The sequence below is a fragment of the Pelophylax lessonae genome, assembly GCF_965119305.1.
Source record: "Pelophylax lessonae genome assembly, chromosome: 1".
NCBI lineage: Eukaryota > Metazoa > Chordata > Amphibia > Anura > Ranidae > Pelophylax > Pelophylax lessonae.
Window position 1 is genome coordinate 889,666,044 of NC_138768.1, and position 19,285 is coordinate 889,685,328.

General features: G+C 46.1%; 2 protein-coding genes across 2 annotated transcripts in view; both read right to left on the bottom strand.

The window, feature by feature from the left end:
• Positions 1-7,450, bottom strand: part of LOC309549226 (uncharacterized protein) — a gene marked incomplete at both ends in the record, with an annotated part of 142,167 nt that extends 134,717 nt beyond the window's left edge. Inside the window, 3 exon segments of the mRNA XM_082249340.1 lie at positions 3,788-4,171; positions 4,175-5,304; positions 7,402-7,450. Coding sequence (XP_082105466.1) covers positions 3,788-4,171; positions 4,175-5,304; positions 7,402-7,450 — 1,563 coding nt within the window.
• The window catches only part of LOC309550826 (uncharacterized protein), a gene marked incomplete at its 3' end in the record, with an annotated part of 215,412 nt that overhangs the window by 142,414 nt on the left and 53,713 nt on the right, over positions 1-19,285 (bottom strand). The window lies entirely within an intron of this gene.

Here is a 19,285-nt window from a genome sequence, read left to right on the forward strand (position 1 = left end):
GGACGCCACGTGCAGGGTTCAGGAGGACGCCACGTGCAGGGTTCAGGAGGACGTCACGTGCAGGGTTCAGGAGGATGCCACGTGCCGGGTTCAGGAGGACGCCACGTGCAGGATTCGGGAAGATGCTACATGCAGGGTTCGGGAAGATGCTACATGCAGGGTTCGGGAAGATGCCACGTGCAGGGTTCGGGAGGATGCCACGTGCAGGGTTCAGGGGGATGCTAAGTGCAGGGTTCAGGAGGGTTTTTTGGGGACCAGTGACACCAATACAGTGAAAAAGATATAAAAGAAATATGCACTGTCACTGTACTAATGACACTGGCAGGGAAGGGGTTAACATCAGGGGGTGATCAAAGGGTTAAATGTGTTTCTAGGGAGTGCTTACTCACGTGGGGGAGGTGCTTTAACTGTGGGAAGGCAGAGATCCGTGTTCCTGCTTAGCAGAAACACACAGGAAGCTACGGTTGCCACCTTTTCTTTAAGCCAAACCCGAACACTTTAGCTGCGCACGGCAACATTTATTTTTAAGGGGTAACGCTCACCAAACCTCCCACTTACATCAGAGTTCCCAGTGTTCCCTCTTTAATTAGGGTTCCGAAAGCCCCCCTTACATCAGTGTCTACATGGCACCCCTTAAATCTTACCTTAGGGTACTCACTCACTTGGAGGCAGGAGAAAGAAGGGAGAGCGGGCGGAGACTTCAGTCATAGACATTGGATGGTGAGCTCATTCACCCGAGGATGGAGGCTCAGGCATCAAAGCCTTTCATCCACTGTGTATCTGCCAGTTACTGAGCTTCAAACGTTCAGCCCACACATCCCTTTCCTGAGGCACAGAACGCCAGGGATTGGAGTGTGGGTGGGCAGACCGATAGGAAGGGGTGGGAGGAGGAGGAGTAGATGAAGCCCTTTCTCCTCTCCTGTCTGTGTATGGGGGTGAGGCCGGTGTGAACATCTATGCACTCAGGGGTTTTGGTTCTTCAGTTACTTGGGGAGCCACAGTCCATTTTGAATATTGTGTCTGGAATTCAGGTGACCTGAAACTCAAACACATGATTCAAAACCAAAACTGTCTGGGTGAATCCCGGATGGGTGACAACCCTACAGAAAGTGCCAGCTAGTGTAGTTTCCGGGTTAAAGGATTTTAGTAGCAAAGGATTAAAAACACTGCAAAGACATAAAATATGCAAGTGCTTATCTGGTGGCAGAGTCTGTGGATGTGGATCCTCCTAGAACCGTCCTGCAGGACCGCTATCACCTATTCCTGCTGCTGAGCAGAGAGATGGCTGGCTTGGGAGCCTGGAGGAGCCAGTGTGGAAGACACAGCGGAAGTGACGTCACCGGAAGGATAGGAGGTACCAGATGAGAAGAGAAGCAAGGCTACGCATGCAGAGTATTTTGCTCCTTCTACAGGCCTTTCCTCTTACTGTATACAGAACCAGTCACAACTCTGAGGACAGCAGCCGCAGGTGGTCCCATGCATTCCTTTATTGTACCCCCATAACCAAAGACCAGTGGCATTTTATGGAATACCCTCTACCCTGATCATTGGTATTTTTAAATATTTATTACTGGCTGGACTATATATAATCTCTGTGCGCCAGTATCTCCTTCCTTCATTAGCAGAAACACAGGATCTCCATCTTCCCTTCTAACAGAACGGTGATCTGCCTTGTTTACTTTGGCAGACCAGTGTTCTGCCTCTCTCGGGAACGATTGCTGGGTGCCGGTGGACATCATGTCCTCTGGACCTGCTGATTGACTCTCGCTGTGTCCAGCGGGAGCTGAGTGCCAGCAGCATGCGTTGACGCCCCAGACCCGAAAATGCAGATGATGTAGAGGTACGTGATTCTGCGCCCAATGGCCACCCTGCCGCAGTACATGTATGTGGGTGGACCAAAAAAAGTTTCTCTGATAAAGAGAGAGGCTATGATCTGGTGGGTTGCATGCAGAACTCCTGGGCCCAGCTGAGGACATTTAGGGCCTTAAAGCCCCGTACACACGCACAGATCGTCGTCATACAAATGTTCGTCTTTTCTCCCCGGGATGTCGGTGTCTGTTGAAAAGTGCAAAGACAGCACAAGGACAGCACAAGAATTTTGTCCGAAGACTTCAGCTGACTGCAGAAGTGATGTCATGTAATGGTTAACTTTCCCTGTGTTTTTTATTTTCTGAGCATGCCCAGTCTTGCAAATCTGCGGTCTGTCGGCTGATTTCTGTACTGACAGGCGAACAATCGTCCGTTCTGGTGTCCGCAGACAAAAATTTTCATGTTTGCAAGAAAGACTCTTGTCCGCGGATTGTGTGCAGACAGCTGTCGGAGGCACCATACTAACACACGTACAATCGGCAGATCTTTCGTCCGCCGACGTTTGTATGACGACGATCTGTGCGTGTGTACGGGGCTTTAGACTGAAGATGTGGTGGATGTCTCCTTTTGGTTTGGGAACTGTGGACAGAGAAGAACTCCTGGAACTCTTCTGGCCTTAGCTCAGTGAGATAGAGTTTGGAAGACTAACGTCATAGACAGGTTAGGGCTTTAGAAAGGGCCTCCAATGGCTGTCAATGTGGTGCCTTCTCCACTCTCCATCTCACTAATAAAACCCCAATGGATGACTCTCTATGAACTGATCAGATTCCAATCACCGATCATCTAATCATTGGTAAAAAAGAAGACTCGGCACAGAATATTGTACGAAGAGTTTTTATTGGACAAGATCAGAATAAGCGATTACCACACAGTAAATGATATGAATAAAATAAAGCTTAAATCTTTTATAATAGAAATAACAAATGTGTCAAATGTATTAATAATCATACATTGGTTGGACCAATAAAAAGCCGGCTACTTCAATAAATCAAGCTCATGTATTGTCATGATTTCCCGCCAACCACACAGTGGGTCAGAGGGCGTTGCGGGTGTAAACCAACCCCGAGTGGACTGTGGTGGTTTCACATTTGTTTATGGACTAAACAGTTCCACCCGTTACAATCCAGCGTCCATTTCCCGTAGTACCAGCAGGGGGCGCACTCTGATGTTTCATTATATTTCCTTTATTTGTAAACTTTCCCGCACCCTGAACATGAAAATGGAGCCTCTAATATAAGTGTGAATTCTTTGCTGTTTGAAACGTACATAAGGAGTGAAACATTTCCCGCACACTGAACATGAAATAGGACGCTCGCCCGTATGAACTTTCTGGTTTCTAAGAAATAAACTTTTCTTTGGAAAACATTTCCCGCACTTGTAACATTAAAAAGGGTGCTCACCTGTTTGTAAGTAGGTGCTCTTAGTTAAACATTTCCCGCACTCTGCACAACATTAGAGACGCTCGCCTGTATGAACTTTCTGGTGTCTAACAAGTAAACATTTGTGCGCAAAACAATTCCCGCACTCTGAACATTAACAGGGAGGCTCACCTGTGTGTATTCTCTGATGGCTAAGAAGGTTTTCCTTACGACTAAAACATTTCCCGCATACTGAACATTAATGGGGAAGCTCGCCCCTGTGGAAGGTGTCCTTTCCCATTAAAACATTTTCCGCACTCTTAACATGAATAGGGACGCTCATTCATGTGTATTCTCTGATCGATAAGAAAGATTTCTATCACATTGAAACATTTCCCGCACTCTGAACATCATTAGGTACGCTCACTTGTGTGTATTGTCTGATGGGTAAGGAGGTTTGCTTTCTGATTAAAACGTTTTCCGCACTCTGAACATTAATAGGGAGGCTCACCTGTGTGTAGTCTCTGATGGCTAAGAAGGTTTTCCTTACGACTAAAACATTTTCCGCACTCTGAACATGAATAGGGACGCTCACCTGTGTGTATTCTCTGATGTCTAAGAAGAGTTTCTTTACAACTGAAACATTTCCCGCACTCTGAACATGAATAGGGACGCTCACCCGTGTGTATTCTCTCATGGATAAGAAGAGTTTCTTTACGGCTGAAACATTTCCCGCACTCTGAACATGAATAGGGACGCTCACCTGTGTGAATTTTCTGGTGCTTAAGAAGGTGTCCTTTGTGACTAAAACATTTTCCGCACTCTGAACATGAATAGGAAAGCTCACCTGTGTGAATTTTCTGGTGCTTAAAAAGGTGTCCTTTGTGACTAAAACATTTCCCGCACTCTGAATATGAATAGGGAAGGTCACCTGCATGTTTTCTCTAAAGGATAAGAAGATTTCCTTTCTGAGTGAAACATTTCCCGCACTCTGAACATGAATAGGGACGCTCACCTGTGTGTATTCTCTGATGGTTAAGAAGGCTTCCTTTACGATTAAAACATTTCCCGCACTCTGAACATGAAAAAGCATGCTCCCCCGTGTGAATTTTCTGGTGCTGATGAAGGTGTCCTTTGTGTCTAAAACATTTCCCGCACTCTAAACATGAATAGGGACGCTCACCTGTGTGCATTCTCTGATGGCTAAGCAGGCTTCTTTTCTCTTTAAAACATTTCCCACACTCTGAACATGAATAGGGATGCTCACCTGTGTGAATTTTCTGGTGCTGAAGAAGGTGTCCTTTGAGACTAAAACATTTCCCGCACTCTGAACATGAATAGGAACGCTCCCCTGTGTGAATTCTCTGGTGCCGAAGAAGGTGTCCTTTGTGATTAAAACATTTCCCGCACTCTGAACATGAATAGGGAAGATCACCTGCGTGTATTCTCTGATGGATAAGAAGACTAACTTTCTGAGTGAAACATTTCCCGCACTCTGAACATGAATAGGGACGCTCACCTGTGTGTATTCTCTGATGGCTAAGAAGGGTTTCTTTACGACTGAAACATTTCCCGCACTCTGAACATGAATAGGGACGCTCACCTGTGTGAATTTTCTGGTGCTGAAGAAGGTGTCCTTTTTGACTAAAACATTTCCCGCACTCAGAACATGAAAAAGGTTGCTCCCCTGTGTGAATTTTCTGGTGCTGATGAAGGTGTCCTTTGCGACTAAAACATTTCCCGCACTCTGAGCATGAATAGGGACGCTCATCTGTGTGTTTTCTCTGATGGCTAAAAAGGCTTCTTTTCTGTTTAAAACATTTCCCGCACTCTGAACATGACAATGAATTCTCTCCTGTATGAACCCCTTTATGGTATAAAGAAGTTTCCCTGAGATGAGATGGTTTCCCGCACCCGTCGGCACTGTCAGATATTAGAGGACTATGTGAAGTATCAGGAGATTCCAATGATCTCCTCCAATGAGGAACGGGATTTACTTCTGGAGAAGATGCCATGTCATTATCTTCTGTAGTCACATCTTCCTCCGATGTCCTTCTATTCCCACCACAGAGTCCGTCTGTCAGAAGACAAGAAAAATTACCAAGAGTTTTCCACACTCATATACACTGCTCAACACTTTATAAAGTCTGGGAAACTCCTGGGATATTCATCTGGTCAGTGAAGTAGCAGAGGGGGTTGTTACCAACAGGTGCACTAGATGGGCAACAATGAGACGACCTCCAAAACAGGAATGGTTTTACAGGTGGAGGCCACTGACATTTTCCCTACTCCTCTTTTCTGAGTGTTTGTCACTAGTTTTGCATTTGGCTGGGGTCAGTGTCACTACTGGTAGCATGAGGCCATACCTGGACCCTATAGAGGTTGCACAGGCAGTCCAACTCCTCCAGGATGGCACATCAATACCTCCCATTGCCAGAAGGTTTTCTGTGTCTCCCAGCACAGTCTCAGGAGAATGGAGGAGATTCCAGGAGACAGGCAGTTACTCTAGGAGAGCTGGACAGGGCCGTAGAAGGTCCTTAACCCATCAGCAGGACCGGTATCTGCTCCTTTGTGCAAGGAGGAACAGGATGAGGACTGCCAGAGCCCTACAAAATGACCTCCAGCAGGACACTGGTGTGAATGTCTCTGACCAAACAATCAGAAACAGACTTCATGAGGGTGGCTTGAGGGCCTGACGTCCCCTAGTGGGCGCTGTGCTCACTGCCCGGCATTTTGGAGCTCGATTGGCATTGGTCATTGAACCCCAGAATTGGCAGCTCCACCACTGGCACCCTGTGCTTTTCACAGATGAGAGCAGGTTCACCCTGAGCACATGTGACAGACGTGGAAGGGTCTGGAGAAGCCGTGGTGAACGCTGAGCTGGCTGTAACATCGTTCAGCATGACCGGTTGGGTGGTGGGTCAGTGATGGTCTTGGGAGGCGTCTCCATGGAGGGAGGCACAGAACTCTACAAGCTAGACAATGGCACCGTGACTGCCATTAGGTATTGGGATGAAATCCTTGGACCTATTGTCAGACTATATGCTGGTGCAGTGGGTCCTGGGTTCCTCCTGGTGGACAACAATGCCCGTCCGTATGCAGCCAGTTCCTGGAGGATGAACAAATTGATACCATTGAATGGCCCCCACGCTCGTCTGACCTGAATGCAATAGAACACCTCTGGGACATTCTGTTTCAGTCCATCCGATGGCGCCAGGCTGGACCTCAGTCTGTTCAGGAGCTCAGTGATGCCCTGGTCCAGATCTGGGAGGAAATATCCCAGGACACCATCCGTCGTCTCATTAGGAGAATGCCCCGACATTATCAGGCATGCATACAAGCACAAGGGGGCCATACACACTACTGAGGACCATTCTGAGTTGCTGCAATGACATTTCACCAAAATGGACTCGCCTGCTGCATCATTTTTTCACTAAGATTTTCGGGGTGTCTTTGTGTTCAGCCCTCTGTAGGGTGATAATTTTCATTTCCATGTGGCATCCTTTCCTTCCTAACACATTACCCAGTCCATACCAGTATAGATCCTAACACATTACCCAGTCCATACCAGTATAGATCCTAACACATTACCCTGTCCATACCAGTATAGATCCTAACACATTACCCAGTCCATACCAGTATTGATCCTAACACATTACCCAGTCCATACCAGTATAGATCCTAACACATTACCCAGTCCATACCAGTATAGATCCTAACACATTACCCAGTCCATACCAGTATAGATCCTAACACATTACCCAGTCCATACCGGTATAGATCCTAACACATTACCCAGTCCATATCACTATAGATCCTAACACATTACCCAGTCCATACCAGTATAGATCCTGACACATTTCCCAGTCCATACCAGTATAGATCCTAACACATTTCCCAGTCCATACCAGTATAGAATCTAACACATTACCCAGTCCATACCAGTATAGTTCCTGACATATTATCTGGTCCATACCAGTATAGATCCTAACACATTTCCCAGTCCATACCAGTATAGATCCTAACTTATTACCCAGTCCATACCAGTATAGATATCCAGTATGATGTTTTTCTGGGTGCAATCACAACACCAAACTATGACAACTAACCAGATCAATGATACCACCCAACCAAACATCACTAAGTAAGCTTTAACCCATTCTTGTATAATTACCCGAGCTGATATCTGGAGAAGTTTCTTCCTCTTTAACTGCGTCCATCATCCCAACCTCCTCTGTAAAATGCTGATTACCCCTCACATACGTCTTTTCCTTTATAACCTCAATTTGTACATTTATCAGATCTTCATCCTAAACCAACAAAATGGCAGAAATAATATTAAATACACAAAATAATAATAATAGAAGAATGATATCTCTTATGGCTTGGGATAATTTTCCTACATTCTCATCTACCTGATGATGGTGGGGGATGGTGTGATCTTCCTGTGTGGAATCCCGGGAATACAGAGGACAGGGAATTCTCTCTGGTGGGTTCTCATTACTGGATCCATCTGTAGGAAACACACACACTGACTGAATACATTGTTTCTATGTGTTTATCAGATGATGGAGGATCTAGGTGGACCCTCCGTACTGCTCTCTCCTTTACAATAAAGTCTCCTCTTACCCGGTGATGCGAGGGGCGGCTGATTCTCCATCATGATGTCCTTGTAGAGATCCTTGTGTCCTTCTATGAATCTTCTGAGAATCCTCCTTTACCTCTCTGGTCAGGTCTGTGTTTTATTAATAGAGATAAGAGTGAGATCATGAGAGAAGCGAGAGAAAGCAAGGTGGCAGCATTGGGTCTGGGTGAAGAGTGGGTGACAGGAGCGTTAAATATGGGATGTGAGGAGTGGAGCTCTGCAATGTTGAATAAGGGAATGAGGAGTGGGGGACAACAGTGTCAGTGGGGGTTGTGGAATATAGGTGTGCAGTGTGGGAAGGGGGATGAGGAGAGGGGTACAACAGCGTTGGATGAGGAATGAGAAGTAGGGAACACGGGTGATAGATGGGGGTGAGGAATAGGGGACAGCAGTGTAAGATGGGGGCTAGCAGTGTTATATGAGGGGTGAGAAATGGGGGATAGCAGTGTTAGATGGGGGTAGCGGTGTTAGATGGGGGTGAGGAGCAGAGGACAGAGTTGTTAGATGGGGGGTGAGGAGCGGGGGACAGTGGTGTTAGATGGAGGGTGAGGAGCGGGGGGACAGCGGTGTTAGATAGGGGTGAGGAATGGGGGACAGCGGTGTTAGATAGGGGTGAGGAGTGGGGGCCCAGTTGGTGTTAGATGGGGGTGAGGAGTGGGGGCCCAGTTGGTGTTGCGGCAGAGGACGGGATTAATGTTAGTAGTGACGAGGGAGGAAAGCTGCTGAATATTTCCAGAGGTGAGTGTCGGGGTCACCCTGAGCTCTGCCTCTTTCCCAGATAGAATATGAGAACCTCGGCTCTGCCTGGTGAGGGCGCTACAGGAGAACTGGAGGAAGTTTTGCTGCTCATCCTACTTATGTGATTTCACCGGGGGACTGAAATCTGATTCTCAGAGTTATGCGTTCCTCTGTTTCTGTTCCACCCCGGCATAAAAACGGAAGGAGAACATTTTCTTCATGTAATTAAAGATTGTATATTGAAAAACATATCTTGTTTTTTTTTTTTTTTTTTAAAGCCCATGGTGTGTGGTGTAAAAGACTTACACCCGGTGCATAAAAAGTGCACACACGCAAACGTGAGAAACACAAAAACTGCACAGGGTGTGCGAAATGGTCTGGCCTCCGAAGAGGTTGGACCCTGACCTTGATCCCCCGGGGCGCAAGACTCCTGACAGGGACTGAGGTACTTCCAAATGGTTTGCCTGGCCAAAACCTGGCAAACCTCGTTCTCTAGGGGGACTGCCGAAACAGCCCACCCCAAGTACTAGGTGGGGCTCCCCCGAAGGGAGACCATGAGAGAGGGCGAACTAAGCCAGAAGGCCATGTCCACCCCCTCCCAAGCCGTTCAAGGTAGGCCCGAAGACCCACACTGTACTTGTCATGCAGGAAGAAAAAGAGTGATAGTGAAGTGACACACGCCAAATAAAACACACACAAACAAAAAGGTGGGGGAAGGGAAGGGAAGTGGAGAAAGTGCTAGGTGCCAATGTGCAATAGAAAGGGGAAGGCCTTTCGACCACAATAAAAATTCCTCTGGTCTAAGCCAAAAGGCCTGGCCCAAGAAGCAGGTGCAGAAAAAGTGTGTGTGGTGCAGTGACCAAGGTGCCAAAAAACTCAAGGCGAGCTGCCCCTCACCAGTGAGAATTAAGGCACCCCTGGGCTGCCACCCCAGGGGCCTGTACACCACGGGCTTTTCCGGTCTCGGCCCCCTGCCAGACCCAGTGTAACCTATCCTACCAGGAGGCATCAGAACTTTAGACAGCTCAGGGAGAACCTGCCTTCAACTGGGGACAAGCCTTTTGCAAGGCCAGATTCAACCCAGGAGGAAAGGCTCTCCCACCGCCATCCGCCATTCCGTACCAATCACATCCAGGAGCAGTACTAACCGGTCGGACAAGCCGGCTTTCTCACTCCCTTCAAACTGATAGGGGCGGACCGATTCAAATCAGAAGGCAGAGGACCCATCCGGCTTTCTCTGACAGTGCCTACTTCCCGGTCCCCCAGTTACGCCCAAAGCGCCCCGGTTCATTTCAGCCCCTGCCGATACTAACCATCAAGGTCCATACCAACTGATAAGAACAGATACAACACTTGATCTTAGCCAAAAGGCCGAGAAGCGAAAAACATATCTTATTACCTCCTCTGTTGCCACTTCCAGCTACATCTCCTTTCTACTTCCTTCCGACTGCCTCTGAAATTCCTATTTATAGTTGACATCACTTCCTCTGTGGACCTACATCACTTCCTGTCAGTATCCTACATCACTTCCTGTCAGCAGCTTACATGACTTCCTGTCTATACCTCATATCACTTCCTGTCTGTGCGTTCCATGTGAGAGAAGTCAGATCACCACCTTGTGAAATGAAATCCGGGGACATATTTGTTTTTTTTGGGCAAATGGTAAACTATTTTTTAAGCATATTTCCTTGAAATGATCTATGCGGTGTATGTGGGATGTGTTTATGGAATGATTGTATGATATTTATGTTATTTCTCACATTTTGTCCATGAGATAGAAAAAAAAAAAAGATAAAGATACATTTTAGAATTTTTTGGGATAGGACTACCAAACGTTAGAAAGATAAGATAGAGGAAAAACTTGGAGGGGGGGAGGGGCGTCTAAATTCAAATCTAATCCGGCAGGAGTGATGGTGTCACCCTCTCTGCAAAAGGTAAGAAATATTGCAGAGCTGCAATGTTCAAATAGTGGTGAAACCCCCGATATATAATCATAATAAAATGTAAAATATGCACATTAATTGTACTATTTATTATGATTATATCTGGGGGGAGGGGTTTACCACTATTTGCATATTGCAGCTCTGCGATATTTCTTACCTTTTGCAAAGAGGGTGACACCATCACTACTATATTGTAATACATTGGTTGATTTGCACTGGATATTCATTTATAGGTTTTACCATTATAAGTCCATTTGTAGAATTTTATAGATGAAGTGTAGGGCAGTCGGCATTTTTTGCTTTTTATTGTTGCACGTTAGATGAGGGAACCGATAACAAGATTCTCTTATTGCTTTTGAGATTTTTTGAATTGCATGGTAGTTGTTTTACTTGACTTGTTATGTCCCCTGTGGACAGGTAACCAGTGGCCCTGCATATCGGTGGTCAGTGTGCCCCCTGAATGCTGGTGGTTAGTGTGCCCCTGTATGCTGGTGGTCAGTGTGCCCCCTGTATGCTGGTGGTCAGTGTGCCCCCTGTATGCTGGTGGTCAGTGTGCCCCCTGTATGCTGGTGGTCAGTGTGCCCCTTGTATGCTGGTGGTCAGTGTGCCCCCTGTATGCTGGTGGTCAGTGTGCCCCCTGCATGCTGGTGGTCAGTGTGCCCCTATATGCTGGTGGTCAGTGTGCCCCCTGTATGCTGGTGGTCAGTGTGCCCCTGTATGCTGGTGGTCAGTGTGCCCCTGTATGCTGGTGGTCAGTGTGCCCCTGTATGCTAGTGGTCAGTGTGCCCCTGTATGCTGGTGGTCAGTGTACTCCTGTATTCTGGTGGTCAGTGTACCCCGTATGCTGGTGGTCAGTGTGCCCCCTGTATGCTGGTGGTCAGTGTGCCCCCTGTATGCTGGTGGTCAGTGTGCCCCCTGTATGCTAGTGGTCAGTGTGCCCCTGTATGCTGGTGGTCAGTGTACTCCTGTATTCTGGTGGTCAGTGTACCCCGTATGCTGGTGGTCAGTGTGCCCCCTGTATGCTGGAGGTCAGTGTGCCCCCTGTATGCTGGTGGTCAGTGTGTCCCCTGTATGCTTGTGCCACGTGCAGGGTGCAGGAGGATTCCACATGCAGGGTTCAGGAGCATGCTACGTGCAGGGTTCAAGAGCATGCTACGTGCAGGGTTCAGGTGGATGCCACGTGCAGGGTTAAGGAAGATGCTACGTACAGAGGGCAGGGATATTACCTATTTTTTTTTTCTTCTGTATGATATGACAGTATACATGTAATTATTTTTGTGTGTGTATGTTTTGTCAGTATATGTGTGAATATTATTTTCTGTGTGTGGGTGGGTCTGTGTAAGGTCGCTCACACCCAGCCTGTATAAAACATATACACCTCACATCACCTCACCACCAGAGAGACACTACAGGAGATGGTCAGAGACTGCAGACATGATTGATTCAAGTGATGGTCAGGGACTCAGTTTACAGCTGAACCTGGTGTAAAGTGTATAGTATCGCAGGGCTGCTCCACTTTATTTAACCGCTTCCATACAAAGCAGTTAGACCCCCTTCCTGCCCAGACCAATTTTCAGCTTTCAGCACTCTCACACTTTGAATGACAATTGCTCAGTCATGCTACACTGTAACCAAACAAAATTTTTATCATTTTTTTCACACAAATAGAGCTTTCTTTTGGTGGTATTTGATCACAACTGGGTTTTTTTTGTGATATAAGCAAAAAAAGAGCAAAAATTTTGCAAAAAAAAAAAAAACACTTTTTTTAGTTTCTATTATAAAATTTTGCAAAAAATTAATTTTTCTCCATACATTTGGGCCAAAATGTATACTGCTACATATCTCTGGTAAAATTAACCCAAATTAGTGTATATTATTTAGTCTGTGTGAAAGTTATTGAGTCTAGAAGCTATGGTACCAATTACTGAAAATTGATCACACCAGTTGTACTGATGGCCTATCTCCTTTCTTGAGGCCCTGAAATGTCAGGACAGTACAAATACCCCTCAAATGACCCCTTTTTGTAAAGTAGACAGTCCAAGGTATTTAGTAAAGGCATGGTGAGTTTTTTGAAGTTATAATTTTTTCCCACAATTCTTTGGAAAATTAAGAAAAAAATGTTTTTTTCTTTTTTTCCCAAAACGTTGTCAATTTATAAGCTATTTCTAACACATAGCATGTACACAGCAAAAATGACACCCCAAAATTCATTCTGCTACTCCTTCTGAGTATGGTGATACCACATGTGTGAGACTTTTACACAGCCTGGCCACAAAAAGAGACTCCACGTCCAAGTAGCACCATAAGGCGTTTTAGGAGCATAAATACACATAAAACTTTCTTACTACCTATCACACTTTTCAAGGCCCTAGAGCACCAATACAATGGAAAAGTCCACAAAATGACCCCATTTTGGAAAGCAAACACTCCAACGTATATTCTATGAGGCATTATGGGTCCTTTGAACATGTCATTTTTTTTCCACAAGTTTTTGGAAAATGTGGGAAAAAAATAAAAACTTTTTTTTTTTACACAAATTTGTCAATTTATAGGATATTCCTAACACATAGCATGTACACAGCAAAAATGACACTCCAAAATACATTCTGCCACTCCTCCTGAGTATGGCAATACCACATGTGTGAGACTTTTTCACAGCCTAGCCATATAGAGGGGCCCAACATCCAAGGAGCATCATCATGCATTCTAGCCACTTGCCTAGGCCTATTTTTGACATTTGGTGTTTACAAGCTAAAATCAGTTGTTTTGCTAGAAAACTGCTTAGAACCCCAAAACATTATATATATATTTTTTAGCAGAGACCCTAGAGATTAAAATGGAGATTATTGCAATATTTTTTATCACACCGTATTTGCGCAGCGGTCTTCCAAACGCAATTTTTTTGGAAAAAATTCACTTTTTTTAATTAAAAAATAAGAAACCAGTAAAGTTAGCCGAATTTTTTTCCATAATGTGAAAGATAATGTTACGCCGAGTAAATAGATACCCAACATGTCATGTTTCAAAATTGCGCACGCTCACGGAATGGCGACAAACTTTGGTACTTAAAAATCCCCATAGGCGACAATTTAAAAATTTCTACAGGTTGCCATCTTTGAGTTACAGAGGAGTTCTAGGGCTCAAATTATTCCCCTTACTCTAACGATCGCGGCGATACCTCACATGTGTGGTTTGAACACCGTTTACATATGTGGGCGGGGTTTCCGTATGCGTCGCTTCTGCGCGCGAGCTAACGGGGACAGGGCGCTTTAATTTTTTTTTTTTTACTATTTATTTTATTTATTATTTTTTATTTTTACACCGTTTAACAAAAAAAAAAAAAAAAAAGGATCATTTTTATTTCTATTACAAGAAATGTAAACATTCCTCGTAATAGAAATACGCACGACAGGATCTCTTTTTTGTGAGATCTGGGGTCAAAAAGTCCTCAGATCTCACAAGTACACTAAAAGATAGAAAAAAAAAATTATTATATAAAATGAAAAAAAAAGGACAACATTTTCCGTAGCTCCAGTCCTCCAAGACCATAGAGTCAAGTGAGGGCAAGCTTTCCCTCACTCGACATCCTGTCTGGGAGGATCTGGGACCGGATCGTTTTCACCGCTGCCGGCGGGTCCGGTAAGCGGGGAAAAGGACCGGACGCGGCGGGAGGGGGGGGGGGCACCTCTTCCGCCATCCCGGAAGGGTGATCCCACGGCGAATCCGCCGCTGGGACCACCCTTATCGGAAAGCCAACCGTCCACCGTTTAAAAAAATACAAGGGTTATGGCAGCTATCTGCTGCCATAACACCGCTATTTAGGTTTAAACGGAGGACGTATATAAACCTTTTTGGACTTGGACATGGTGGCTGTATGAAGGGTGACAGGTACTCGGGTACTTTGTTGGGCAGGTGACAGGCAGGTGACAGGTACTCTGGTACTGATGAGCAGATGGCAGGTACTCGGGTACTCCGATAGGCAGGTGACAGGTACTCGGGTACTCTGATGGGCAGGTGACAGGCAGGTGATAGGTACTGATGAGTAGTACTGATACTGATAGGTGATACTGTACTGATGGGTACTGATGATCAGTACTGATACGTGATAGGTACTGATGAGTAGTGATGGGTACTGATGAGCAGGCCGCAAGTACTCGGGTACTTCAGGCGTCAGGTATTCTGATGAGCAGGTGGAAGGTTCTCGGGTACTCTCATGGGTAGGTGACAGGTACTCGGGTACTCTGATGGGTAGGTGACAGGTACTCAGGTACTCTAATGACGGGTACTCCGTTGACAGGTACTCAAAGTACCCGAGTACCTGTCATCAAAGTACCCGAGTACCTGTCATCAGAGTACCCGAGTACCTGTCATCAGAGTACCCGAGTATCCGTCATCAGAGTACCCGAGTATCCGTCATCAGAGTACCCGAGTACCTGTCATCAGAGTACCCGAGTACCTGTCATCAGCGTACCCGAGTACCCGTCATCAGAGTATCCGAGTACCTGTCATCAGAGTACCCGAGTACCTGTCATCAGAGTACCTGTGTACCCGTCATCAGAGTACCTGCGTACCTGTCATCAGAGTACCCGAGTACCTGTCAGAGTACCCGAGTACCTGTCATCAGAGTACCCGTCATCAGAGTACCCGAATACCTGTCACCAGCCCATCAGAGTACCCGAATACCTGTCACCAGCCCATCAGAGTACCCGAGTACCTGTCATCAGAGTACCTGATGGGCTGGTGACAGGTACTCACGTACTTTGATGGGCTAGTGACAGGTGCTCTTTATTGGGGAGGGGGCAATCAGTGTGTTTAGGGTGCACTGTAATTGGTAACTAGCTGTTACCACAATCTCTTCCTCACACAGGATCAGTGTGTGAGGAGGAGAACGCGGTGACAGCTAGTTACCGTGTTCTCTGTTGACATTTGTGACCGGCTGTGATTGGACACAGCCGGTCACGTGGTAAAGAGCCAATTTCATTGGCTCATTACCTAGATCGGGGATCGACTCTGTCCAAGGGACGAGCCTCGTCCCCGATCGCTGCTCTGCGCGCCCCCGGGGGCGCGCATTGCAGAGAGAACGAGCGGCTCGTGCTGGAGCCGCTCATGTGATCGGCTGTGATTGACACAGCCGATCACATGGTAAACAGCCAAATTCTATTGGCTGTTTACCTTGATCAGGGATGGGCTATGTCCGAGGGACGAGCCTCATCCCTGATCGCTGCGCTGCGCGCCCCCGGGGGCGCGCAGTAGCAGCTAGAACGGGCCGACGTCATATGACGGCGGCCCGGATCTATACAACCACTTTGCCGACGTCATTTTACATGACTCGGTATGGAAGTGGTTAAACCAGCTCTGCAAGATCAAGACAGTAATCCTCCTTTGAAAGTACAACCAAGTGACAGAAGACAGCAGCACATCCAATTTCCAAAATAAAAATTGTCTTACAAACAGTTAACTGCTCAAGATTAGTGGAGGACAGTAAACAGTTAATGGGTCTCTGAAGCTTCTAGCCTGAACCAGCAGTAAATCCTCCAACAAAACATAAAAAACCATGCAGCACACACAGAGCTCCGGCTAAATAGCTGAACAGAAGCTGAAATGGGTAACGGCCATGTGTCCCTGGTTTTGGAGAATGCTGCTGTAGGGTCTTCTTATCAGTGTATCAGGCAATGTGCAGCTGAAATTAGGGAGATAAAAAAGGTAAGGAGTGAGGGGAGAGGAGGCTGATTGGTGACCTCACACTGCCTGAACACCTAGATATCTGGAAGACACTGCAGCCGACCAGCATTACATGTAACAGTGCTTGCTCTAATTGTAGTCATACCTTCTTGCATCTCCCTTCTGGTGCCCTCATTCAGCCCGGCTCCCAGTCAAATTTGGTGGGCTGGAGAGGGGCGGGGGGAGTGTTATACTGCCTGCTAACTGGCTGTGGATGGAAGGGAGGAGGAGCTCCACATTTCAGCCCACCCATTCTCGACATCAGAGCTTCGATTTGACAGCTCTGCTCCACTCACTCTCACTGACACTGTGCTGGATGGATGGTCACACTGCTGAATGTACTCCTAGGCTGTCAGCAATAGGTACACCGCCCCTGAATCCGGGGCCAGAATCGGGGACACACGTGGTCCGGGGACAGTGTCCTCATTCCGGGGTCTGTCCCTGAACACCGGGGACGTCTGCTCACCCTACCATATTGGGATTTTTGTACTTAGCGTACTTACGGTGATTGTAGGTGTATTTGTTCCTCACAGCAAAACAGTTCTCGGTGATGTTTTGGTTATTTGCTCTAACAGGTAACTTTTCAGGACTGGCCTTCAGGGTGTTCTCCCTTCATCTTCTTCCCAACAGTATCAGTATTTCTTGCTAGAAAACTACTTAGAACCCCCAAACATTATACAATTTTTTTATTTTAACAGAGACCAAAGAGAAAAAATGGCGGTCATTACAATTTGTTATGTCACACGGTATTTGCACAGCGGTTTTGCAAACGCAATTTTTTTGGGGAAAAATAGACTTTAATCATTCCCCCAAATGGACATACCCATACGTCTTTGGGGTTCAGTGGTAATAGCGGGGTGGTGGGTGCACCTACAGGCATCATCCCGGTATCATTTTGTTCATTCGGCGATTCTGTACAAGGCAGAAGTGATCTGAGTGGATAATTAGCTACTCAATCATTTCTGCGGGTGATGGAAGGAGGTTCCATCCCCTTCTCACCGCCTCTCCCGGGCTCTCCGGTCCCATCACGGAGGTCAGGAGCGATGTGGCCGGCGGTGATGGCTGCCCTGTACACAGAGATAGGAACTGACATCATTCCCTTCGCTCTGTAACCCTGGAGACCAGGAGCAGCGAGTATTCCCCACTTCCGGTTCTGCCCCTCTGTTTACCTAGCCACCAATCTCAGTCTGATCTGCTGCAGGGGGGGCCAGAGGAGAGATTTGGAGCTCTAATAGACCCCCGATCTCCCCATAAAGAGGACCTGTCATGCCCTATTCCTATTACAAGGGATGTTTACATTCCTTTTATTAGGGATAAAAGTGATCAAAATAATGTAACGGGAAAGTGTAAAAAAAGGAAATAAATAGAAAAAATGTAATAAAATAAACAATTAAAAAAATAAATAAATATAGCGTCCCCATCCTTGCACGCAGCAGTGAACGCATATGTACGTCACGCCCACATAAACGGAGTTCAAACCACACATGTGAGGTATCGCCGCGAACGTTAGAGATAGAACAATAATTCTAGCCCAAGATCTCCTCTGTAACTCTAAACTTGTAACTAGTGAAAATGTTTAAAGCGTCACCTATGGAGATTTTTAAGTACCGAAGTTTGGCACAATTTTAAAGTGTGACATGTTAGGTATCTATTTCCTCGGCGTAACATCATCTTTTACATTGTATTAAAAAATTGGGCTAACTTCTGTGTTTCCTTTTTTTTTTAAATTGATGAAACAGTTTTTTTGGAAAAAAAAGCGTTTGAAAATGGCTGCGCAAATACCGTGTGACATAATAAGTTGCAACGACCACTATTTTTTTCCCTAGGGTCTCTGTTACAAAAAAAAATATATAATGTTTGGAGGTTCTAAGTAATTTTCTAGCAATAAATTATGATTTTTACATGTAGGAGAGGAGTGCCAGAATAGACCAGGTATGGAAGTGGTTAAAATTGCACACGCTCGTGGAATTGCAACGAAGTACGGTGCTTAAAAATATCCATAGACGATGCTTAAAAAGCCTTCACAGGTTACCTTTTGATCGTCTATCAGAGCAGCCAGCCGCACCATCGAATTGTTTTCCAGGCAAAAACGGTAAGCCCAAAAAATACCGGCAAGCGGCAGGAGGGGGAGGAACATCCCTTCCCACTGCTTCGGAAAGCTCATGATCCGCTCGGAATGGTTTCATGAGAAAGCCAGCCGCCAGCTGGAAAAACCAATACAATGATAGCTTCAGCCATAACCCTGATAAACCACAACATATACATATGAGGACACCAACAATGGGGTCCACTGACACAAAAGATGGGGCACAATTAATCCCACTAACACCAATGATGGGGCACTATTCCTCCCAATGAAACCAAAGATGGAGCATTGTTTTTTTTCCACTGACGGGACCCTATCTACTCCCAATGGCCACAGTCCAGCCCCCCATTGAATTCTGAAGTAAACTGGCTCTTTCGTTTAGAAAGTTTGGAGACCCCCCTGGTCTAGAAGAACACTACTATGAGCTCCAGAACTCTCATGCAGAAGCAAAAAATTGGGTGATCCTTGGACTGAAGAGTCCGAGCCTGGGAAAAGAGAGTTTGAAATTTCTCTTGGGGAACAAATCTCTGGAGGTGTGTTTCGGATGAGACCCAGATATTCCAAGCCATGAGTTGGTTCCAGTTAGGGCTGCATGATATTGGAAAAAAAAGTACATTGCAATATTTTTTTTCCAACGATATATATTGCGATATTGAGAGGAAATCATGGAAGTATTGCAGCAGGGCAGCCTTCTTCTGATTATAATTGCAGATTGCACCATACAGCCAGGGCAGGCCAGGGTTAATGTTATTGTAGGGATTGACAGTGACAGTCAGTGTGGATTAGGCACAGTCGGGACTCAGTGGTGGCAGGAGGTAGAAGAACACAAGCCTGACATGACATCCGTCCACGATGTACTGAACTACTCAGTGAACTGACTCTTCACTCTGAACTGTTACAAATTTACAAGTTTGTATCCAGTTCT